The 18336-nt window shown below is 51.0% G+C and overlaps 8 protein-coding genes across 8 annotated transcripts; 5 read left to right on the top strand and 3 right to left on the bottom strand.

Annotated features, from left to right (window-relative positions):
- The first annotated feature begins 13 nt into the window (after positions 1-13).
- On the top strand, positions 14-6246 carry TrAtP1_004684 (uncharacterized protein). The gene is made up of 4 exons (XM_066112410.1): positions 14-387; positions 492-3515; positions 3588-3863; positions 3929-6246. The coding sequence occupies exons 2-4, from the start codon at positions 591-593 to the stop codon at positions 5675-5677; spliced, it is 4950 nt and encodes a 1649-aa protein (XP_065968494.1). The 5' UTR covers positions 14-387; positions 492-590; the 3' UTR covers positions 5678-6246.
- Positions 6247-6318: 72 nt separating this feature from the next.
- On the bottom strand, positions 6319-8056 carry TrAtP1_004683 (uncharacterized protein). Its single transcript, XM_014083238.2, has 4 exons — positions 7659-8056; positions 7362-7552; positions 6961-7299; positions 6319-6860 (listed from the first exon to the last, which is right to left on the bottom strand). Exons 1-4 carry the CDS (start codon positions 7750-7752, stop codon positions 6546-6548), a joined length of 939 nt encoding a protein of 312 aa, XP_013938713.1. The 5' UTR covers positions 7753-8056; the 3' UTR covers positions 6319-6545.
- Positions 8057-8350: 294 nt separating this feature from the next.
- Positions 8351-9916, top strand: TrAtP1_004682 (uncharacterized protein). The gene is made up of 5 exons (XM_014084132.2): positions 8351-8734; positions 8865-8943; positions 9013-9053; positions 9132-9612; positions 9706-9916. The coding sequence occupies exons 1-5, from the start codon at positions 8701-8703 to the stop codon at positions 9776-9778; spliced, it is 708 nt and encodes a 235-aa protein (XP_013939607.1). The 5' UTR covers positions 8351-8700; the 3' UTR covers positions 9779-9916.
- A 133-nt stretch (positions 9917-10049) lies between these two features.
- Positions 10050-10481, top strand: TrAtP1_004681 (uncharacterized protein; the record flags this gene model as incomplete). The annotated part of the gene is made up of 2 exons (XM_014084131.2): positions 10050-10193; positions 10341-10481. The coding sequence occupies 2 exons, from the start codon at positions 10050-10052 to the stop codon at positions 10479-10481; spliced, it is 285 nt and encodes a 94-aa protein (XP_013939606.2).
- An 85-nt stretch (positions 10482-10566) lies between these two features.
- TrAtP1_004680 (uncharacterized protein) lies at positions 10567-10818 on the top strand (the record flags this gene model as incomplete). Its single annotated transcript, XM_066112409.1, has 1 exon — positions 10567-10818. The coding sequence occupies one exon, from the start codon at positions 10567-10569 to the stop codon at positions 10816-10818; it is 252 nt and encodes an 83-aa protein (XP_065968493.1).
- A 60-nt stretch (positions 10819-10878) lies between these two features.
- TrAtP1_004679 (uncharacterized protein) lies at positions 10879-12304 on the bottom strand. Its single transcript, XM_014083481.2, has 2 exons — positions 11785-12304; positions 10879-11710 (listed from the first exon to the last, which is right to left on the bottom strand). The coding sequence occupies exons 1-2, from the start codon at positions 12155-12157 to the stop codon at positions 11157-11159; spliced, it is 927 nt and encodes a 308-aa protein (XP_013938956.1). The 5' UTR covers positions 12158-12304; the 3' UTR covers positions 10879-11156.
- Positions 12305-12504: 200 nt separating this feature from the next.
- TrAtP1_004678 (uncharacterized protein) lies at positions 12505-14272 on the bottom strand. Its single transcript, XM_014083494.2, has 3 exons — positions 13696-14272; positions 12899-13621; positions 12505-12809 (listed from the first exon to the last, which is right to left on the bottom strand). Exons 1-3 carry the CDS (start codon positions 14104-14106, stop codon positions 12648-12650), a joined length of 1296 nt encoding a protein of 431 aa, XP_013938969.1. The 5' UTR covers positions 14107-14272; the 3' UTR covers positions 12505-12647.
- Positions 14273-14395: 123 nt separating this feature from the next.
- TrAtP1_004677 (uncharacterized protein) lies at positions 14396-18006 on the top strand. Its single transcript, XM_014083477.2, has 9 exons — positions 14396-14575; positions 14634-15628; positions 15691-16030; positions 16090-16308; positions 16359-16554; positions 16634-16839; positions 16921-16947; positions 17017-17231; positions 17336-18006. Exons 2-9 carry the CDS (start codon positions 14875-14877, stop codon positions 17821-17823), a joined length of 2445 nt encoding a protein of 814 aa, XP_013938952.2. The 5' UTR covers positions 14396-14575; positions 14634-14874; the 3' UTR covers positions 17824-18006.
- Positions 18007-18336: the final 330 nt, after the last annotated feature.

Genomic DNA, 18336 nt, shown 5'->3' with positions numbered 1-18336 from the left:
AGCTGGATCCTTAGAATAGGGAAGGGCAGAGGGAAAAAAAAAGCTCGGGCCACTCTCGGCTTGGCTCGCGCCGCAGTGGCTGCACGTGAGGAGGCAACCTCCAGTTTTCCTCAGCGCTAATGGGTACTGCTAGCTCTCGCGACGCGCGAAGTCTCGTTGTCCAGCTCGATTTGCGACCGTCGCTGCATTTCTTGTGTGCCAGCCCGAAGCCCCATCCCGGCGCACCTTATCGACGCGACGTCTTTCGAGTGCAGATTCCGGCAAATTTGCGGTGCGCATCTTCCCTGGCCAGCTGTCGACGCCGGGTTCTGCCCACAGCGGGTGTGTCATTGCGCGATTCCATGCACGCTTTAGATTAACGAGCGTGCGGTGCTATTCATAGCCTAGGTAAGTCATTCAAGCTGCCACAGCATGAATGGGCTGGGCTATGCTGTCAATGCAGCTTGAAAGCAAACTGATCAGCAGCTAATATTTGGATTTTTGAGCTGCAGGCCCGAATAATACCCATCCGAGCATACGCAGTCCATCTGTCGTGGCCCGTCAATTAACTGCCTACATACCACCGAACAAAAATTACAGAGTGCGACAAAATGGTTAGCAGCAAGAGGAAGAGAAACTTGGAGGATTTCGACCCCAATAAATCTGACTCTGAGGACGAAAACTTTGATCCGACAGAGGCAAGGCCGAGTCGAAGCTCCAAGAAAACCCGCCAATCCAGAGGTGTCAAATCGGGCCAAAAGCGGACTAACCGATACCGTGGCTCTGACATTGATGAAGACGGAGACGAGCTTTCCGATAGCGACGAAGGCTCATTTGTCGAAGCTACTGAAGAGTCAGAGGACGAAGATGCCCCCAGAAATGCTGCCGGGCGGAAAGCTAGAAAGGTAGCAGTCAAGCAGCAAAACTATAAAGAGAGCAGCGAGGATGAGGATGACTTGGAAGAAAAGGAGGAAGATGAGGAGCTTGACGAGCTCGATGATATTCCTCTCAAGCCCGGCAAGCCTGTCCAGGCTGAATCCGAACCGAGGAGGCTGGTCAAGCTCAAGGTCCCTGGTCCAGCGTTAGCCCAGACACGCCGGACCAGGGCACACACTGAAGATGCGGAAGACTTCGTGGAGCTATCTACTTCTGGTCGACATGCTGTCGTATCTCGAAACTCGCCAAGCAAGAGCCCCGAAGCAGTCACGCGAAGCGGCAGGGCTACTCGTGGCATGAAGGGCGTCAAGACCGCTCCAGAGCCAATTCAAGAGGCGTCTAATGAAGGTAGCAGCAGCTTCCGCAATGCAAATGATGCCGATGCTCCTGATGAGCTCTCGCAAAGTTCACCGGCCAAAAGGAAGCACGAGGACATTGACTCTGACATGCCGGATGCTGCCAAGGAAGCTGATGAGGCCCAAGGAGAAGAGGATCCTGTCGACGAGATCGCTGCTACAAAACAAGTTGAAGCCGAAGACGACGACGACGACGACGACGACATACCTACTACTCGGCGGACAAGGAGCGCTCGTACTGCTGGTTCTGCTGCTGCTTCCGCGGAAAATGCTGTTGAGTCTACCGAGATTGTTGATGCTGAAACTGCAGCCGAAGCTACACCGGAAGCTAGTGGCATCCGTCGGTCTGGCCGACTGACGAGGGGCTCCAAGAAATCTACTCAAGAGCATAGTAGTGACTTTGAGCCAGGTGATGATTCCGAAGATGCTGAAGCCTCTGATAAGGAGCGGCGCAGAAAGAACGATGTTATGGAGAGTCCAACTCCCCGTGGAAGGAAGACTCGGTCCAGAGGCCGGACCTCCCGCCGTAGAAACTCTTCTGCTGACGACGAACCTGATTTTGACATGGACGAACTCAACGAAGAAGCTCGTGAGCTTAGACGGTCAGCGAAGCCACACAAGGCCCGGACAGAATCTCCCATTATGTACCAAGAAAGTTCCCGCCGACCGCGACGCCCGGTCAACTACTACATGCCTCCCTTAACCGCTGTCAACATTGAAGATGAGGCAGAGGATCCTGCTCCCACGCCCGCTCGCAATCGCCGGCGAGGTGGCGCCAGCGCCGGCTGGGATAGGAATCTAAACACTACATACGGCCCCTTTGGTGGCGGCGGCGAGGTCGGATCGTTGCTGGCCGGCCCATGGGGTACTGGTGCCGCTGGTGGTGCGGACTCCGATAGCAGTGATGATGAGATGATGCATCGATCCAATGCTGCCGGAAATGTAGGCATGACACCGACATCTGCCGCTCCCGCTGGCGGCCTTGTCTCTGGCGGCCAGGGGCTGGGTGTTGACGGCATGGGCGCCACTCCCAACGTTGGCAAGATCAAGGACCGCAAGGCACTGGCTGATGCCGATCCTCTGGGCGTGGATTTGAATGTGGACTTTAGCAAAGTTGGTGGCTTGCAAGGCCATATCGATCAGCTCAAGGAGATGGTTCAGCTTCCTTTGCTGTATCCTGAGCTCTTTACGAGATTCCATGTCACGCCGCCTCGCGGAGTGCTGTTCCATGGTCCACCGGGAACCGGTAAAACCTTGCTTGCTCGTGCCCTTGCCAACTCGGTCGGTTCTGGAGGAAAAAAGATATCTTTTTACATGCGTAAAGGTGCTGATGCCCTCAGCAAGTGGGTTGGTGAGGCTGAAAAGCAGCTTCGCTTGCTTTTTGAAGAGGCGAGAAAGACCCAGCCTAGCATCATCTTCTTTGACGAGATTGATGGATTGGCGCCCGTCAGATCGAGCAAACAAGAACAGATTCACGCCTCCATTGTCTCGACGCTATTGGCTTTGATGGACGGCATGGACGGACGTGGACAGGTCATTGTCATTGGCGCCACCAATCGGCCAGACAACATTGACCCTGCCCTTCGACGACCTGGCCGATTTGATAGAGAATTCTACTTTCCTTTACCTGATATTGAAGGGCGTCGATCCATCCTTAACATCCACACGCAAGATTGGGGCCTGTCGAATGATTTCATGCAGTCACTAGCAGAGAACACAAAGGGCTATGGTGGTGCTGACCTGAGGGCCCTCTGCACCGAGGCATCTCTGAATGCTATCCAGCGAACCTACCCACAGATTTACTCATCCAAAGAGAAGCTGCTTGTTGATCCGGCCAAGATTTCGGTTCATGCTTCTGATTTCATGATTTCAATCAAGAAGATGATACCTTCGTCGGAGCGGTCTGCGACATCTGGAGCACGCCCACTCCCAGCCTCTATTAGGCCTCTTCTGCGTGATCAGTTTGACGAAGCTAAGCGGGCACTTGATCGGCTGTTGCCCCGTAAAAAGAAGACGACTGCATTGGAAGAAGCCATGTACGAGCAGTACGAAGACAAGGATCATGGATTCGGCCGTGAGGCCCTGAGCCAAGAGTTTGAACGCTCTCGAGTCTTCCGGCCCAGATTCCTCATCTCCGGTGCCCATGGGATGGGTCAAGGTTACATTTCATCTGCAATCCTCCATTACTTTGAGGGAGTCCACGTTCAAAACTTTGATCTCCCCAGCCTGCTTAGTGACGTACGAGTAAGTGGTTTAGTGCCTCCCTGACACAAATCCACTCACAGAATATTTACAATTTGCTAACTGATATAATAGCCAATGGAGCAAGTAATTGTTGGCCTTTTCACCGAAGTGAGGCGCCATAAACCTAGTGTCATCTACATACCAAACATCGACACCTGGTACTCGGCACTGACTGGAACGATGGCACTCGTTACCTTCCGTATGATGTTGAAATCCATCCCCCCCACAGACCCTATACTTCTCTTTGCTACTGCGGATTGCGAAAAGAAGTGGCTTCCGCGGGAATTGATTCAGGACTTTTTCGGCTACTCTAGTAAAAACCAGATGGAGATTCAGAGGCCTGAAAAGGTAAGAGGGCGCGCAATGCTACGAGGACTTTTTTGGTGTGATTGAGAGACGCTAACAATATGTAGGCCAATCGCATGGAATATTTTGCGAAAACACTGGATTATGTGAAGCTGAACCCTCACGAATTTCCGGACCTGGAAAACCGCAAGAAGAGAGTTCTCGAGGAGCTCCCGGTGGCTCCTCAAGCGACGCCCAGGCCGCCCACCAAAGACGAGATGAAGGCCCAGAAGAAGAGAGACCACCAGCTCCTCAATGCTCTCAAGATTCAGCTGCAGCCCATTATGGATCAGATCAACCGTAGATATAAAAAGTTCAGACAGCCAGTCATTCAACAAAACCAAATTGATTACCTCTTCCTGGAGGCGGACCCGAATTATGTACGGCCGGATCTTGCAGAGGGGGAGATTAGGCCCTTTGAGATTACCAAGGATAAATATGGCAATGAAGTGCTTATGCACGCTGAATCCGGAAAGTACTATTACAATCTCGAAACCACGACGATCGAAGAGCGCTTGTCAAACGGATTCTACGCTCGCCCCAAAGACTTTCTGTTTGATATCAAGTCTTTGGCAAGAGATGCCAAGAATATCGGTGACAAGGAGCGCACTCTCAAGGCCAATGAGCTGCTCAGTAACGTCGAGGTCGATGTAGCCAGCATCGAAAACAGCACTGGCCATATTGACTGGGAAGCGCTCTACCAGCGCCAGCAGCACCGAGCTAAGGAAGCAGCCGCGAAAGCGCGGAAGCGAATAGCGATGCAGTCTGTGTTGGAGAGGGTTCAGTCAGACCTCGGCGGAGGCAACGACAGCGATTCACAAGGCCCTCTTACACTTGGAGAGACGGTGCCGGGAGCTCGTACGACGGCTCGGTTCCAAATAATACGAAGCCCCTTGTCCAATGGACATGGCGAAGCTGGCCAAGACGAGCATCAGCTGAGCAATGGCACCTCTACCTCCAACCCGCTTAAAGAGGGTGATGTACAAATGAGTGGGACCGATGACGATACTACCCAAATGGCATCCCAATCTCAGTCCCTACAACAGATGACGTCTCCCATGGGCCCGCCGCCGAAGTCGCAAGACGCGTCTTCGAGAAACCTGGGAGGGACGCAAGTATCCCAACGATCCGTGGTTACTGCTCTGCCTCCTGGCATGTCGCCGTCTGCTGTGATTAACGAAGCCTCCACGACGAAGACATCGGATCTGTCAACCCATCGCTCATCCAACTGGAGCCAGAGCCAAAACACAAATGGTAACCACGATGAAAACCGCCCGGTTGAACCAAACGAACAGACTGATATCCCCGACACACTACCCATTGGGCAGAACAATAGTCTTTTATCGTCCAACGAGGACATTTGGCAGTCCACACAACTTCGAGCACAGCAGCATGTCGACAGTTCTCCCCCTCTGCTCATAGATCGGCCATCTCCCCGCTCACACAGACATCAGAGCCCAGTGGGTACGAAATCAGTGATTAGCTTGCCCTCTCACGATGGAAGCCCGGAGGAGCAACACTCATCGTCCCGCAACTCTGGCCAGCAAGCTTCCCAGGCTTCCCAGCCTCTATCGGTAAAAGAGCAGCTGGAGAGCTTTTTGCATCGAATGACGGACGTCACCTCGGGCTGCACCATTGAACAGCTTGAACAAATCAACCGAGAGATGATGGATGAGATGTGGCGAAGCCGACATGAATGGAATCGGTTGAAGGTGCTCTGGGACGTGACGTCGGTATTCAACCAGACGATTAGCGATATCGAAAGTACGCAAGGCGTGGGTCCGCTGAGCCAGCAGCGGGATTACATGGACGCATAGGATCAACATACCGCGGAGAGCGAGAACCTCAAATCAACACTTTTGTCTCCTCGCAGTGGCCGCAGTGGCAGCACTGGTACCAGAGTGACAATGGACACTTTCAGCAGCGGAGTGAGCGAGTATGTTTCGCCGAAAGAAAATTTGTAAGATTGATTATGGATAATGGATCGGGATGGCAAAGCGCTTGTTTTTCTTCTTCTTCTCTCTCCTGGCCCCCTCTTCTTGAGGAAGTCTCTTTTTCTTATACTTTCTTTGTCTGTTTTCTTTTCCCCTCTCCCCACCCCACCTTTTTTTTGTGTATGAGAAAAAAAGAAGTAGAAAGTACGTGAAGTGACCGGTGGGCTTTTGATATTGACCGCGGAGCCGGCGCTGACTAAAAGGAGTGGCCTTATATAATGTGCCTAATGTTTTTTTTTTGGGAGTTTAAAGGAACTATGTATTGACCTCTTTGTATTTCCGCTTTTCTTTTCCTTTTCTATTTTGAGATAGGCCAGAGAGAGATTACTGTGAGGAACTAGATGTACACCCTTATGGATATATTATTTCAATGAACAATGATTGTGAGTTGTAATGGCATGGGCTGGAGCCTTTCCTTGCAGCTTCGATTTATAGTGTACTGTTGGTGAAGTGTTTACGAGTGTGGTGGTGTCCATTTCGATTGATTTAGATGCATATATTTATGATACAACGGCGGTAGGAGTACTTTATTCGTACTTTTCTCGCCACGCTGACCGTCTCAGTGTTTGCAACCCATTACTAAAGTCGTGGTCCTGTCCAAGCACAGTATGCAATTGAGAGGATTCTTCTGAGTATTCCATCCTATCCAGGCTTACGAACAATCGAAGGAACAAATGAAATTACTATAGTATTACAATTTAGATTTAGTAGCGCTATCCACCCTCTTCCCCTCGTCTGCCTGCTCGGCAACAGTCAGGTCGGGCAGCTTCGCGGGCATGATGCGGCGAGGGCTCGAGCCCGGAACGACGCTGTACTTTGAAAAGTCGGAGACGCCGCCGTGCTCGCGGAGGAAGTCCTCGTCGAGAACCAGCTCGCCGTTGACTTTTGCGGCGGGGGAGCGCAGGATGGCGAGGATGGCGTCGGAGAAGATTGTGGGTTTGCGGAGGTCCTTTTCCTCACCGGGGTTTTTCTTGGTGAATTGCTCGGTGGCGGCGGATTCGATGGCCTGGATGATGGGTGTGTTAGCCGTGTTACAGTCGATTATATGATGTGTGTGTATTGTCACATATATAGGTATATAGGTATAGAGGTATATGCAAACTCACCACTGCGGGCCAGATGCTGGTAATGGCCATATCCTTGAGCCCCTCGCGCTCAAAGTCAATGGCCAGGCCCTTTGTCAGGACGCTCATGCCGACCTTGCCCATGGCGTAGGCGGTCTTGCCGCGGAAGAAGCGGCTGTAGATGGGCGGGCTGACGACGACGATGCGGCCGCCGCCATTGCCAGAACGGCGGAGATGCGGTAGAGCGGCCTGGACGACGGCGTAGAGGCCCTCTGGGTTGACGCGCTGCATGAGCTGGAAGCGCTTGAGGGGCGTGTTTGCGACGGAGGCCCACCAGATGGCGCCGGAGTTGTAGACGACGACGTCGAGGCGGCCGTATTTCTGGGTGAGTGTCAGTTTTTTTATTCACTGGAAAGAGTTATTAGTAGGTGAGGTGTGCTTACGGCAATGGTCTGCGCGACGAGGGCATTCACACTCTCCTCGGATCGCACGTCGACCTGGATGGGCGTGGCATCGCCGCCGGCCGAGGTGATTTCGCGGGCGACGGTGGTGACGGTTGAGTCGCTGGTCTTTGGGTTGGGCGTCTTGTCGGTGAGTTTGGAGGGGTCTGTGATGGACTTTGCGGCGACGACGACTGGGAGACGGGATGTGTGAGTAAAGGAGTTTTATCACGAGTTGATTATATGTATATTTTATGTGTAATTGTAGAGAATAGCTGTGAATTAATGGATAGTCTTCACCTGCGTAGCCGTTCTTGGCCAGATCGATGGCGACTTGGCGGCCGATGCCGCGAGAAGCTCCCACGACGAGGGCTACGGGCTTTTGGCTGGCCATTTTTATGAGAGAGATTCACGTATAATTGATGAAGAGGATGAAAAGGCTACTGTGGATGATGCTGGTGATGATGTTGAAGAGGACTGGGCTTATGCTTAATAAAACAAGTTGAATTCGATTGGGCCGTTGTATGTTGTCACGAATGAGAAGACAGAGAGGCTCAAGGATGACCAGGCTTATAAAGCTGATTGATGACTCTGCAACTTCAAAACGCCAAAGCACATGTCATCTCCCCCCATCGCCATCCGTCTCCAACTTTTATCAAATCCGCCCATGGATCGCGAGTCCAGCAGCAGTGGGAAGCTGCCGAGATGTGGAGCGTGGATGCTTCCCCGGGTGGACCATTTTTTGATTACTGAACACGTAAAAACGGACAATCGATACCTCGGCCCGCTGATGTTTCGCGCTTTTGTCTGAAGAATCGGCGCCTGGGGGCGTCTGTAAGCCCGCAAAAGACCGCAAGCTTATAGCGAGCTGTGCGGTATAGGCATAGTGGATTTTTGGCGGATTGTAGCGCCTATTTTGTCTGAAATCATGGAGAGTTAGGGGGATGGGACTGAGGGGAGAGCCCTGTAATGTTTGCCGCTGGAATCTGTACGTTATTTTCCCAACCTAGGCATAATCACTGCATACTCCATACCTAAACTCGATAGTCATGAAGCTTGTCGGAAGCATTGCATCCATGTAATATTTTAAGCCGAACCCGGGAGGTCTAGTGTTTATTTTCCATCACTCTCTAACCTAGGTACTTTGCTCCTCTCGTCTTGATTTTGTCATCATAAATATCACGCCATCTGCGCCTAGCTGCGGCAATCTACACTCTTGTTTCCTGCTGCGGGCTTTCGATCTCGGTGACGAAAGAAACCGGAGAAAAAGAAATCTGGGGTAGCCGATCCTGCTAATATCTGGCTGCTTATAAGGCGGACCAGGGGTTTGAAGCATCGAATCATGGGTGCCAAGATTGAGTGCTACTTGGATCTCGGTGAGTCTTGGGTTGCGCTTTGAGTGTGTATCGTCGTCTATCTAGGTGTTTAATATCGTCTACCTACCTTCCTATCTCATTCAACGTTCATTGTTGTAGCCCAAAGCTGATCAGAGACGTTTGAGGGCAGCATCCTATTACAGCTATATTGCCTTCACCGACTTGGCGCAGAATCGAGAGAAGCTGGCAGCCAATGGAGTCGATATAGAGTACGTGGTGCATTTCGCGTGAGAGAATTCGTCATACTAGATCAAGTACTCATCTTTCGTCCAAATTAGGATCACTCCCGTGCTGCTGGGCGGCATCAACCACTTGTCAGGTATATCGGCCGACTATTCATTCATGCTGATCCTGTATCTTCCCCTTTTCGTTCCCATACTGACAGGTTTATTATTAGGCAACAAACCTCCATGGACAAACGAGACCAAGGCCAAGTACCTCAAGTATGATTCTCGCCGTTCCGCGGATCGGGTCGGTCTTTTCAACATCCAGGGCCCTCCGGATCTCATGGCCGTCTCCCACACCGTCTCGCCACTTCGCGCTTTGCTCTATATCAAGGCCAACTATCCACAGGCCACTTTTCTAGCCGCCTTTGAGTCTCTCCTCATGGCCTTTTGGACGCCCCCGAATGTGAACCTCATTCCGGAAGAGAATCTGCGGGCGGTGCTCCAAGGAGCGACGGAGAAACCCGGCAAAAGCGACAGCAAGAAGCTGTTTACTGAAGAAGAGGTGGACAAGATTATGCAGTCGCGCGGCCAGATGAAGGATGTGCTCTTGGCTTCTACGAAGAAGGCTGTTGATTTGGGGGCCTTTGGAGCGCCTTGGATTTGGGTGACGAATGCAAAGGGAGAGCAAGAACCATTTTTTGGAAGTGACCGGTGAGTTTTATGACCTTTTGAACAATCATCGTGCTGTGCATCAATTGAACAGGAAGAAAAACGATCAAGTTCTTTTTGCTGACGGATTTCCAGATTCCACCACATTTACAAGTTTTTGGGCATTCCTTTCCAAGACATTGCTGTTTTAGCGCCTTCGAAGCTGTGAGCGAAAGATTGGCGGCGAGAAATTGGGATAATGATAGCGACTCGGATGTAATTTGCTTGGAGCATTAATCAGGCATTTTATGTACATAAATAGGAATTCCAAGACTGAGTTTTAAGTGATTCAAGTGTTCGATGATTGCGCATTCCTTAATTCAAACCTCAGACGTCGAGCTCAGTACAGTGAAGCTGCGCTAAACCGGCACCTAACGACTTACACCTGAATTTTCATCCACTCACTCAACTCACTCACCATCTACATACATTCATCCGCCATGACGACTCCCGAACTCACGCTCATCGTCGCTGCCACCCGCAGCATGGGCATTGGCTTCCAGGGCACCATGCCCTGGAAAGGCCTCAAGAAGGAAATGCAGTACTTTGCGCGTGTGACGACGCGAGTTCCCACTTCATCACAGGTAATGAAGAAGAAAAGAAAAATCCATCTCCATCAGGCTCACCATAAAAGCCGCCTTGATGACATTTTTTTCACCCGTCCTACTATTTCATTTTAAAAATCTTGATTTTGATAAGCGTAATATATAAAGCTAAACAGTGCATCATAGACCATCCAAAACGCCGTCATCATGGGCCGCAAGACCTGGGACTCCATCCCCCCCCAAATTCAGGCCTCTCAAAAACCGCCTCAACATCGTCATCACTCGCTCCGCACCAGCTCACCCGCCTTCATCACCGCCTCCAGCTGACGCCGAGGTCCGAGTGCCTTCCGTAGAAGCGGCGCTGCGGTACGCGGCAGAAGCAAACTCGAGCAGTGGCGGCCGCGTCTTCGTCATGGGAGGGGCGCAGATCTACGAGGCGGCGCTGAGGCATCCCTCGGCGAAGCGTGTACTGCTGACGAGCCTTGATGCCGATTTTGAGTGCGACACGGTCTTCCCGCTGGATTTGACGGGGGACAAGGCCGAGGGCTGGGAGAAGAAGTCGAGAGAGGAGCTGCAGGCGTGGACGGGCGAGGAGATTGAGGAGGGAGGACAGGAGGAGGCGGGCATCAAGTACGAGTTTCAGATGTGGGAGAAGAAGTACTGATTGGTTGATTGATTCATGAGAGTATGAATATAGAATTTTTTTTTTGTTTGTTTTCCTTTTCCATCTATATATACGTCTATCAGAGAGGTGGGATGCCGAACCTCTACGTTTGCCGGCAGCTATCAGCCCGTACATCATACACTTGTAACGTACACCCGAGCACTATTATATACACATGTACAAAGGACTTGTTTGTCTCGAATATCTCCACACGCATTTTGATACTTTTCTTCCGTTTTTTGCAGTTTGCATATTTTACAGGTTTCCTCAATCGCCATTTTCTTGGTCATCGTCGTCATGCTTCTTGACTCCTTTTCTCCCCTTCTTTTCTTTCATGATTAAGCAGCCTTGGCCAGTTCTGGGGTAGCCTTTGCTTCTTGGCTCTCGTCCACACTCTCCTTGCCTTGCTCCCTCTTAAAGGGCTCTTCAAGTCTCGTCCAGAACACATCCACCGGCTTGTCCAAGATCTCGAGAGCCCTATTGGGCATTGCCATGTCGGAAGCGCCCTCCAGCGATGCAAGGCCCGATCTCATCCATCCAACAATAGCCACCAATGCTCGTGGGTCAACCTCGGGGTCGCCCTTGAAGAGGTTCCTCCACACGGCGCTCGCTAATACGGCGTCGCCCTTGATGAGGCCCTCGTCATACGCTAGCAGGAGGCCTCGCCACTGGACAAAGATGTCCTTGAGGTAGCGCTGTCGGAGAGCGCTGGAGGTGATGTTGTGGTCGATGTGCATCTTCTTCTCGCACTCGAAGAAGAAGTGGTCGATGAGCTGCTGCTGCCAGCTTCGGTAGGCGTCGCGCTCGAGCATGCGTATGCGGGCGTTGATGAGGTAGAGGTGAAGCATGGTGACGTGCGACCAGGTGCTAAAGGTAGGAGAGAGCTTGAATGCTGTTGTAAAGAGGTCAGCCAGAGCTTCTTTGCACATTGTGGATTTGGATTCAAGGTGGATGGTGGTGCCATACTGCTGTGCCAGATATTGCCCTCCTCGAGAGAACGGCCAATCTCCTCTCCATCCTCCAATCTCTCCACCTGGTCATTCTTGCGCTCCTCCTCGGTGATGCGATAATCAGCTGCCTTGGAGCATGCCTTGAATATCCTCTCCGAGGCGCCAATGACCCGATACGACTCTCCAATCGAGCCTCCAATTCCCAGAATCTTCTTGGAGCCCGTGCTGCTGAAACTCCGTGACGGCGGCCGTGTCTGGACCTGGACAGGCGCACCGAGCAGCGGCAGAAAATTCGATCTCGCAGCGGCCGAGGACCGGGATAATACTGAAGTGCGGTTTGCGACCCGAAGCAGCGTCCGGGCCTGGGACCTGCAGCTTTCGCAGGCCATTGTGAGAAGAGCAACTGGGGGGGAGTAATTTGAAGCTGGCTTGAGGGTATCTTAAGGAGTAGCCATGAGAGGATTATAGATCAAAGCGGGCAGATTGAAGGTCGATTTATAAGATTGCCGGAACAGCTTCCATGACGCGCTGGATTTCGCTGTGCGCAGAAATTGACTGCAATCGGATCATGGCTTGGCGCAAGCGGCTGAACTTCGGCTGCCCCACGTACTGAGATCTTGGCCATGGTTATCAGATCCAGGGTCCAATGAAGGAGGGGCAGATTCAAATACAGGCCTTGAAGGTTCTCACAAAACAATATAACAAGCATTATTGTGCTATTGTAGTATTGCTGTTGCGCGATTAACATTTGTTTATTTGTCTTTACATAATTGAATTGAGTGTCTTTAATGGTACATTTATCCGTTTGTCCCTTCAATAGGTATACATGGGTGGTTATACAAAGTGGTGCTGCTGTTCGTAGAGATGGTAGACAGGCACTCACTCAAACTTGGAAAACACAAGGGTGCTGTTGGTTCCACCAAACCCAAAGCTATTGCTTAGTGCAACCTTGACTTCCTTTTCCTGAGATGCCAGAGGCACAAAGTTGAAGTTGGCATCTACACTCTTCTTCTCTAAATTCAGTGTAGCTGGCACAATTCCCTGATTATTTCCATCTTTGTTAGCTTCTGCCCTGAGAAAGCAGAGCTGCTGCTGCTGAAACGAAGCGGGAGATTGAACTTTCAACTTACCTCGTGAATTGCCAGAATGCAAAATAGGGCTTCGATGGCACCCGCCGCACCCAGCAGATGCCCTATTGAGCCCTTGGTGCTGCTGACTGTGACTTGGGACTCGGACGAAACCCCCTCCTCGCCGAGCATGATGCGCTTGATGGCTGCTGCTTCGGCCATGTCTCCCACCTGTGTGCTTGTAGCGTGTGCGTTGACGTAGTCGACTTGCGACGGCTTGATGCCCGCGCTCTTCAAAGCCTTCTTCATGGCTAGATACGCTCCATGGCCATCTTCTCGCGGTGCCGTCATGTGGTGCGCATCTCCGCTGCAGCCATATCCGCTTATCTCGGCATAGATCTTGGCTCCTCTGGCCTTTGCGTGCTCGAGCTCTTCCAACACACATACCGCCGCACCCTCCGCAAGAACGAAGCCGTCTCGATCAGCGTCAAAGGGGCGACATGCTGCTTGTGGCTTATCGTTGTACGCCGTGGCTAGCGAGCGAGCTCTGCCAAAGCCAGCAAAGGTGAGAGGGTGGATGCACGATTCTGCTCCGCCGGCAACCATGACATCGGCATCTCCCAGGGCGATGAACCGAGCAGCATCTCCAATGGAGTGTGCTCCTGTAGTGCAAGCTGTGGTGGCGGCATGATTTGGACCTTGGAAGCCGTGTCTCATGGCGATGTGCCCTGCTGCCATATTGATCAAGAGCTTGGGTACGAAAAGTGGTGACACTTTTCTGTAGCCCTGTTTCCGATCACAGCCCAAGAGCTTCATGTCAGACGGTGAATACGAATATCCATGCAGATGGGGTCACTCACGCCGTTGCCGTGAGCCAAGCTCGTGTCGTACATTTCTTCCAGATTCCCGATACCGCTCCCGAGGCACACTCCAGTCGCCTCCTGCTCCTCCTGCCGCAGTGCCTCCCAGCCGGCATCTTTCAAGGCCATGTCACTGGCCGCAACTGCAAACTGCGTAAAGGTGGACATGCGGCGCTGATCCGAGGCACTGAGCCAGTCGCCAGCCTTCCATAAGCCGTGGGACTTGCCGCCAGGCCCTTGCGGAACGACGCCTGCAACGGTGCATGTCAGCTCTCTCCATCGTTCTCGAGGCTCTCGATCCGCAACGCTGACGATGCCTGATTCGCCGGCAATGAGGCGAGTCCACGTTCTCTGGATTCCGAGTCCGAGAGGCGTGATGGCCCCCAGGCCGGTCACGACAACTCGGCGCATTTTTTATGCTTCCATAGCAAGAAGCAAGACAATAAAGAGCTGGTCTGACCCAGAAACCAAGAATGAGAATTAAAAAGATAGTCAAATAGTCGGATGACCAATTGCTTGTGCAATGAACGATATAAAGCCAGTCTGATGAGAAATACTTAATTCAAAGCCCGGTTAGATAATGCTGGCTGATCTGATCTCAGAAAAATAGCCCAGATTGGCCTAGCATTCTATTGTCGACTAGTGCCATGACACTGCGCTAAACCCCTTTACACAGATGCGCAAGTGCTCACCGTTTTGGACTGCTTCAGCTTCGCATCTCTGTGTCTCAGACGGTAATTTTCCATTTCTTACAATGCAATAGTCTTTCCAATCGCTCAATTAAGGCACTTATTCTTGTGGTGACACGCGGCTGCTATTTCATTTTCTCAAGTCTGACTGCCAAAATCTTGCCGAGGTGGCCGGTGCATTCGTTTTCATTGTGCGTACTGAGTCTAAACTTGCTCTCCTGTCGCGTGGCCTCAACTAACAATTGAAAGCCCAGTAGTGGTTTGAGTGTCTCAGAACTAAACTAATCACCTTTGTCAAATAAATCAATATGGAGGCTGCAAACTGAAAAGGAAAGGGGAGAAGAAAGAGTAAAGGGGCTCATATCCACTGACGTGTATACGCCCTTTCTGTTCGCTGGCATTTTCCCATCTATTGGCGCCGTCCACTCATGACGCTTTTGTCATAGCTTCAAGCTTATAACTCAATCAACGCCGTGGGATTTGCGGTGCCATGGACAACATGGCCGAAACAAGCGGCCGTGAGACCGAATCTGGGCTTCACCCACGCCATTCTCTCTCAAGCCCAACAACCGGCCTAATGGAGAACTTGAGGGAAACCATCTCTGAATGGCCGGATTCCGGCGCGCGCAACGACGCTGACGATGACGACCAAGGCTCGGAATATGAGCTCCTCATGGACCCTAATCTGCCAGAGGGGCATGAATCACGCCGCCGTTCACAGGCTGACGACGGCTTGTCAGACGACGAGTCCAAGAGAGGGGATGAGCAGGAAGAAGAGGAAAACTCTCCGTATCCAGAGGTTCGGGCGGCAGTTAACAACTTTGACGAGGAAATGCCTTGCAATACGGTTCGCGCGTGGACAATTGGCTTGACCCTCGTCATATTTGGCGCTTCGATGAACACAATCTTTTCGCTACGCCAGCCCGCCATCTCCATTGGGCCTCTTGTTGCCCAGATTGTTGCGTGGCCAATTGGCCATGGATGGGCCAAGGTTGTCCCAGCACGGGAATTCAATTTCTTCGGCATCAAGTGGAGTCTTAATCCGGGTCCTTTCAACTGCAAGGAGCATGCGATTATCGGAGTAATGGCGTCTGTATCCTTTTCGGTTGCTTATTCGACAGATATCATCTTGGCGCAGATGGTTTTTTATAAGCAGAACTTTGGGCTGCTATACCAGATCTTGCTTACTGTATCCACGCAGTCGCTTGGATATGGAATCGCTGGTGTCATGCGTAAATATCTAGGTTTGACGCCCTCCCTACGTTTGTTATAGTCCAAGGGCGTGATAATTGACTACCGCTCGCAGTGTATCCCGCGTCGATGATTTGGCCTGCAAATCTGGCTTCTGTCACAATGATGAACGCCATGTATGAGACAAGTGATCAAATAGATCCGACCGTCTTTGGAGGTCGATTGCCTAGATATACCTGGTTTGGCCTTGTTACTGCGGCATCCTTTCTCTACTACTTCATCCCCGGATTCTTTGCACAGTTTCTGAGTGTCTTCGCCTTTGCGACGTGGATGGCGCCTCAAAACCCGGTCATTAACCAGCTTTTTGGTGGAAACACTGGCCTGTCCATCATACCCATCACCTTTGACTGGACACAGGTATCGGGATATATCGGATCCCCTCTTGTTTCTCCTTGGTAAGAAAGAAAAGACTGTGGCCGTGCAGCCGATGTGACTTCTGACAAAGACAATCCAGGCACGCCATTGCAAATACCTTGATCAGTGTCGTAGTATTCTACATTGGCTTATCGGCCCTCCTCCACTACTCCGGGACATGGTATGCTTCATTCCTGCCCATGAGCGACGCCAGTATATACGACAACACTGGAGCAAAATACAACATTAGCCGCATCGTGGACCCAGGTATCATTCTAAATGAGGAGTCCTACAAGAAGTACTCTCCACTATTCATCAGGTAATAATCTGCCCAAAAGCTGCCCAAACCTGAGACTTATAGGCCAATAGTACCACCTTTGCCATATCATACGGCATGTCATTCGCTGCCATTTCCTCTCTCGTGGTATATACGTACCTCCACCACGGCAAGTACATATGGAAGCAGTACATGAACAGCACCACCGAAAAGCCAGATATTCACATGAAATTGATGAAAAAGTACAAGGAGGCGCCGACGTGGTGGTACCTCACCCTCTTCTCCATCGTCAGTCACCCCCCTCCCCCCTCCAGCACAGGCAACCATCATATTCCGCACCAGCTGACATCATTGTACTTTTGATTAGATGCTGGCGTTGGGCTTCTATACCGTGCTCGCCTACCCAACCAACCTCACCTGGTGGGCATTCTTATTGGCCGTGCTGATATCGTTTGGCTTCTCCTTGCCCATTGGCATCATTCAAGCCGTGACCAATAACCAGATTGGCTTGAATGTGCTTACGGAGTTTGTGTACGGCTACATCCAGCCGGGACGACCGCTTGCGCTTATGCTGTACGTTTTATCCCAAATTTGTACATTGCATTAATAACGAATTATTGAAACTAACGGTGATATACGTATCTGACTACCTAGCTTCAAAACATTTGGCTACATTACTATGTGAGTGAAAGAAAAGACTGCTATAATTTCTATACTACGAAAAGCAGCATATGCTCATCTCTTCTCCAGGTCCCAAGCGCTTAACTTCGTTTCTGATCTCAAGTTTGGCCATTACATGAAGATTCCTCCCAGGACAATGTTCATGGCCCAAGTCGTTGCTACGACTTACTCCTGCATCATTCAAGTCCTTGTTCTGAACACGGCCCTGAATATCATCCCAGATGTGTGCGACGAGCAGCAACCTGAGCGTTTCACTTGCCCAGGTGGGAGAGTTTTTTATTCTGGTATGTAATCAAATCAACCCCCCCTTTAATCAGATGTAGAATACATCTACCGTGTGTATCCCCGAATCTAACTTGCCGAATCTAACTTGCCTTGTCTTTCCCAGCATCCGTCATCTGGGGCCTCATCGGTCCAGGGCGAATATTCTCCCCCGGCCAAATCTACTCCGGCCTCTTCCTCTTCTTCATCGTCGGCGCCATCACCCCCGTCATCATCTACTACGCCGCCAAGAGGAACCCCAAATCCCCAGTCAAATATCTCATCGCGCCGCTCCTCTTTGGCGGCCCGGGCGCCATCCCGCCCGCCACCCCTCTCAACTACTTCTCCTGGGGCATCGTCGGCTTCGTCTTTCAGTTCTGGATCAAGAAACGCCACTTCCGGTGGTGGAGCCGCTCCAACTTCTTGACGTCGTCTGGCTTGGATCTGGGCCTGGCGCTGGCCACGCTCTTCATCTTCTTTGGTCTGACGATGCAGGGGATTGATCCGCCGAAGTGGTGGGGCAATGATGTCGTGACTACGACGATGGATTACCAAGGGACGGCTATACGGGCACATGTTGCGGAGGGGGAGCATTTTGGCCCAAGCTCGTGGTGAAAGATCTGTAGGCTTCGTATTTTAGATGAATATTGTATTGAATCTTGCTGGTTGGAGGTATATACGAGCTGTGCGTAGATCTGGGCTAAAGCCACAAGAGAGGCTACGTTCGTTCACCAAGGAAGGCAGTGAGAGAAGTAAATAAAAAAAGAATGTTTGCTGTCTAAATGCAAATGACTAAATATACTCATAAAAATATAAACAAAGGAAAAGATTGATAAAGGATTGACAAAGGTAAGAGGAAAAGAGAATAAAAAAAAAAAACCACAAAAAAAAAAAAAGAGTAACTAAACAGAAGGGGGGGGAAAATGAAACAAGATCTTTACTTCCTTTTGAATGCCGTCAAACATCTAGTCTAGTCTTCCAGCACGTTTAAAATATCAATGTAAACCAGAAAGCTTCAAGCTGACAATTCTCACAACAAACACCATTGTAAAAATGTAAGATGAAAATGAAAAGAGCAGAGAAGAAGAAAAATGACATAAGAAAATGGAGAAGAAGGAAGTCTTCTCT

This window comes from Trichoderma atroviride, chromosome 2, assembly GCF_020647795.1.
Source record: "Trichoderma atroviride chromosome 2, complete sequence".
Taxonomy (NCBI): Eukaryota; Fungi; Ascomycota; class Sordariomycetes; order Hypocreales; family Hypocreaceae; genus Trichoderma; species Trichoderma atroviride.
This window is presented reverse-complemented; position numbering and strand designations above follow the sequence as displayed.

What these genes read in the sequence shown, in the direction of transcription:
- TrAtP1_004677 (XM_014083477.2), top strand. Translation starts at nt 14,875, where the DNA reads ATGGACAACATGGCCGAAACAAGCGGCCGTGAGACCGAATCTGGGCTT. An exon ending in TCCCCTCTTGTTTCTCCTTG is followed by an intron (nt 16,031 to 16,089) that starts GTAAGAAAGAAA and finishes AAGACAATCCAG; the next exon opens with GCACGCCATTGCAAATACCT. An exon ending in ACATTTGGCTACATTACTAT is followed by an intron (nt 16,948 to 17,016) that starts GTGAGTGAAAGA and finishes TCTCTTCTCCAG; the next exon opens with GTCCCAAGCGCTTAACTTCG.
- TrAtP1_004682 (XM_014084132.2), top strand. Translation starts at nt 8,701, where the DNA reads ATGGGTGCCAAGATTGAGTGCTACTTGGATCTCG. An exon ending in GCCAATGGAGTCGATATAGA is followed by an intron (nt 8,944 to 9,012) that starts GTACGTGGTGCA and finishes CGTCCAAATTAG; the next exon opens with GATCACTCCCGTGCTGCTGG. An exon ending in CGGCATCAACCACTTGTCAG is followed by an intron (nt 9,054 to 9,131) that starts GTATATCGGCCG and finishes GTTTATTATTAG; the next exon opens with GCAACAAACCTCCATGGACA.
- TrAtP1_004684 (XM_066112410.1), top strand. Translation starts at nt 591, where the DNA reads ATGGTTAGCAGCAAGAGGAAGAGAAACTTGGAGGATTTCGACCCCAAT. An exon ending in GCCTGCTTAGTGACGTACGA is followed by an intron (nt 3,516 to 3,587) that starts GTAAGTGGTTTA and finishes CTGATATAATAG; the next exon opens with CCAATGGAGCAAGTAATTGT. An exon ending in AGATTCAGAGGCCTGAAAAG is followed by an intron (nt 3,864 to 3,928) that starts GTAAGAGGGCGC and finishes AACAATATGTAG; the next exon opens with GCCAATCGCATGGAATATTT.
- TrAtP1_004678 (XM_014083494.2), bottom strand. Translation starts at nt 14,106, where the DNA reads ATGCGCCGAGTTGTCGTGACCGGCCTGGGGGCCATCACGCCTCTCGGA. An exon ending in GCTTGGCTCACGGCAACGGC is followed by an intron (nt 13,622 to 13,695) that starts GTGAGTGACCCC and finishes GATCGGAAACAG; the next exon opens with GGCTACAGAAAAGTGTCACC. An exon ending in GCATTCTGGCAATTCACGAG is followed by an intron (nt 12,810 to 12,898) that starts GTAAGTTGAAAG and finishes GGAAATAATCAG; the next exon opens with GGAATTGTGCCAGCTACACT.
- TrAtP1_004683 (XM_014083238.2), bottom strand. Translation starts at nt 7,752, where the DNA reads ATGGCCAGCCAAAAGCCCGTAGCCCTCGTCGTGGGAGCTTCTCGCGGC. An exon ending in TCGTCGCGCAGACCATTGCC is followed by an intron (nt 7,300 to 7,361) that starts GTAAGCACACCT and finishes ACACTCACCCAG; the next exon opens with AAATACGGCCGCCTCGACGT. An exon ending in CCAGCATCTGGCCCGCAGTG is followed by an intron (nt 6,861 to 6,960) that starts GTGAGTTTGCAT and finishes CCCATCATCCAG; the next exon opens with GCCATCGAATCCGCCGCCAC.
- TrAtP1_004679 (XM_014083481.2), bottom strand. Translation starts at nt 12,157, where the DNA reads ATGGCCTGCGAAAGCTGCAGGTCCCAGGCCCGGACGCTGCTTCGGGTC. An exon ending in GGGCAATATCTGGCACAGCA is followed by an intron (nt 11,711 to 11,784) that starts GTATGGCACCAC and finishes TCTTTACAACAG; the next exon opens with CATTCAAGCTCTCTCCTACC.